The sequence below is a fragment of the Plasmopara halstedii genome, assembly GCF_900000015.1.
Source record: "Plasmopara halstedii genome assembly, contig: Scaffold_2625, whole genome shotgun sequence".
NCBI classification, from domain to species: Eukaryota; Oomycota; class Peronosporomycetes; order Peronosporales; family Peronosporaceae; genus Plasmopara; species Plasmopara halstedii.
In genome coordinates, this window is record NW_020189532.1 from 1 (window position 1) to 356 (window position 356).

Below are 356 nucleotides of genomic sequence, written 5' to 3' on the forward strand. Positions count from 1 at the left end.
GCAAGAGAGTCTTGAGCCAGATACGCTATATAGTTGATCTGGCATTTAGCGTGATTTGCAAATTTGCTATTAAAAATCTATAAATTTTGATATCCATCTTTGGTAAGATGCATCGAGAAAGCCACGAAGGCTCAGAAGAATCTGCCCAGTGAACCAAATATTCATTAGCGTCTGCAGTGTCCTGGTGGTTATTGAAAGCCCCGATCTCGGCAAGTTCACCAAAAGTTGGGGATTGATGCGTACGTTTTGGAAGCTGCATGATGATTATGCAGCCGTCTGCTTCTTGAAAATAGAAACATTGGGTGATCATGCTTGCGTTGTTGCTGACTTAGATAAGGCTTCAGCTCGACTACACA

The 356-nt window shown here is 42.4% G+C and overlaps 1 protein-coding gene across 1 annotated transcript; it reads right to left on the reverse strand.

Annotated features, from left to right (window-relative positions):
- Positions 1-25: 25 nt before the first annotated feature.
- Positions 26-259, reverse strand: PHALS_04445 (uncharacterized protein; the record flags this gene model as incomplete). Its single annotated transcript, XM_024718560.1, has 2 exons — positions 26-171; positions 244-259. The coding sequence occupies 2 exons, from the start codon at positions 257-259 to the stop codon at positions 26-28; spliced, it is 162 nt and encodes a 53-aa protein (XP_024583946.1).
- Between the last annotated feature and the right edge of the window lie 97 nt (positions 260-356).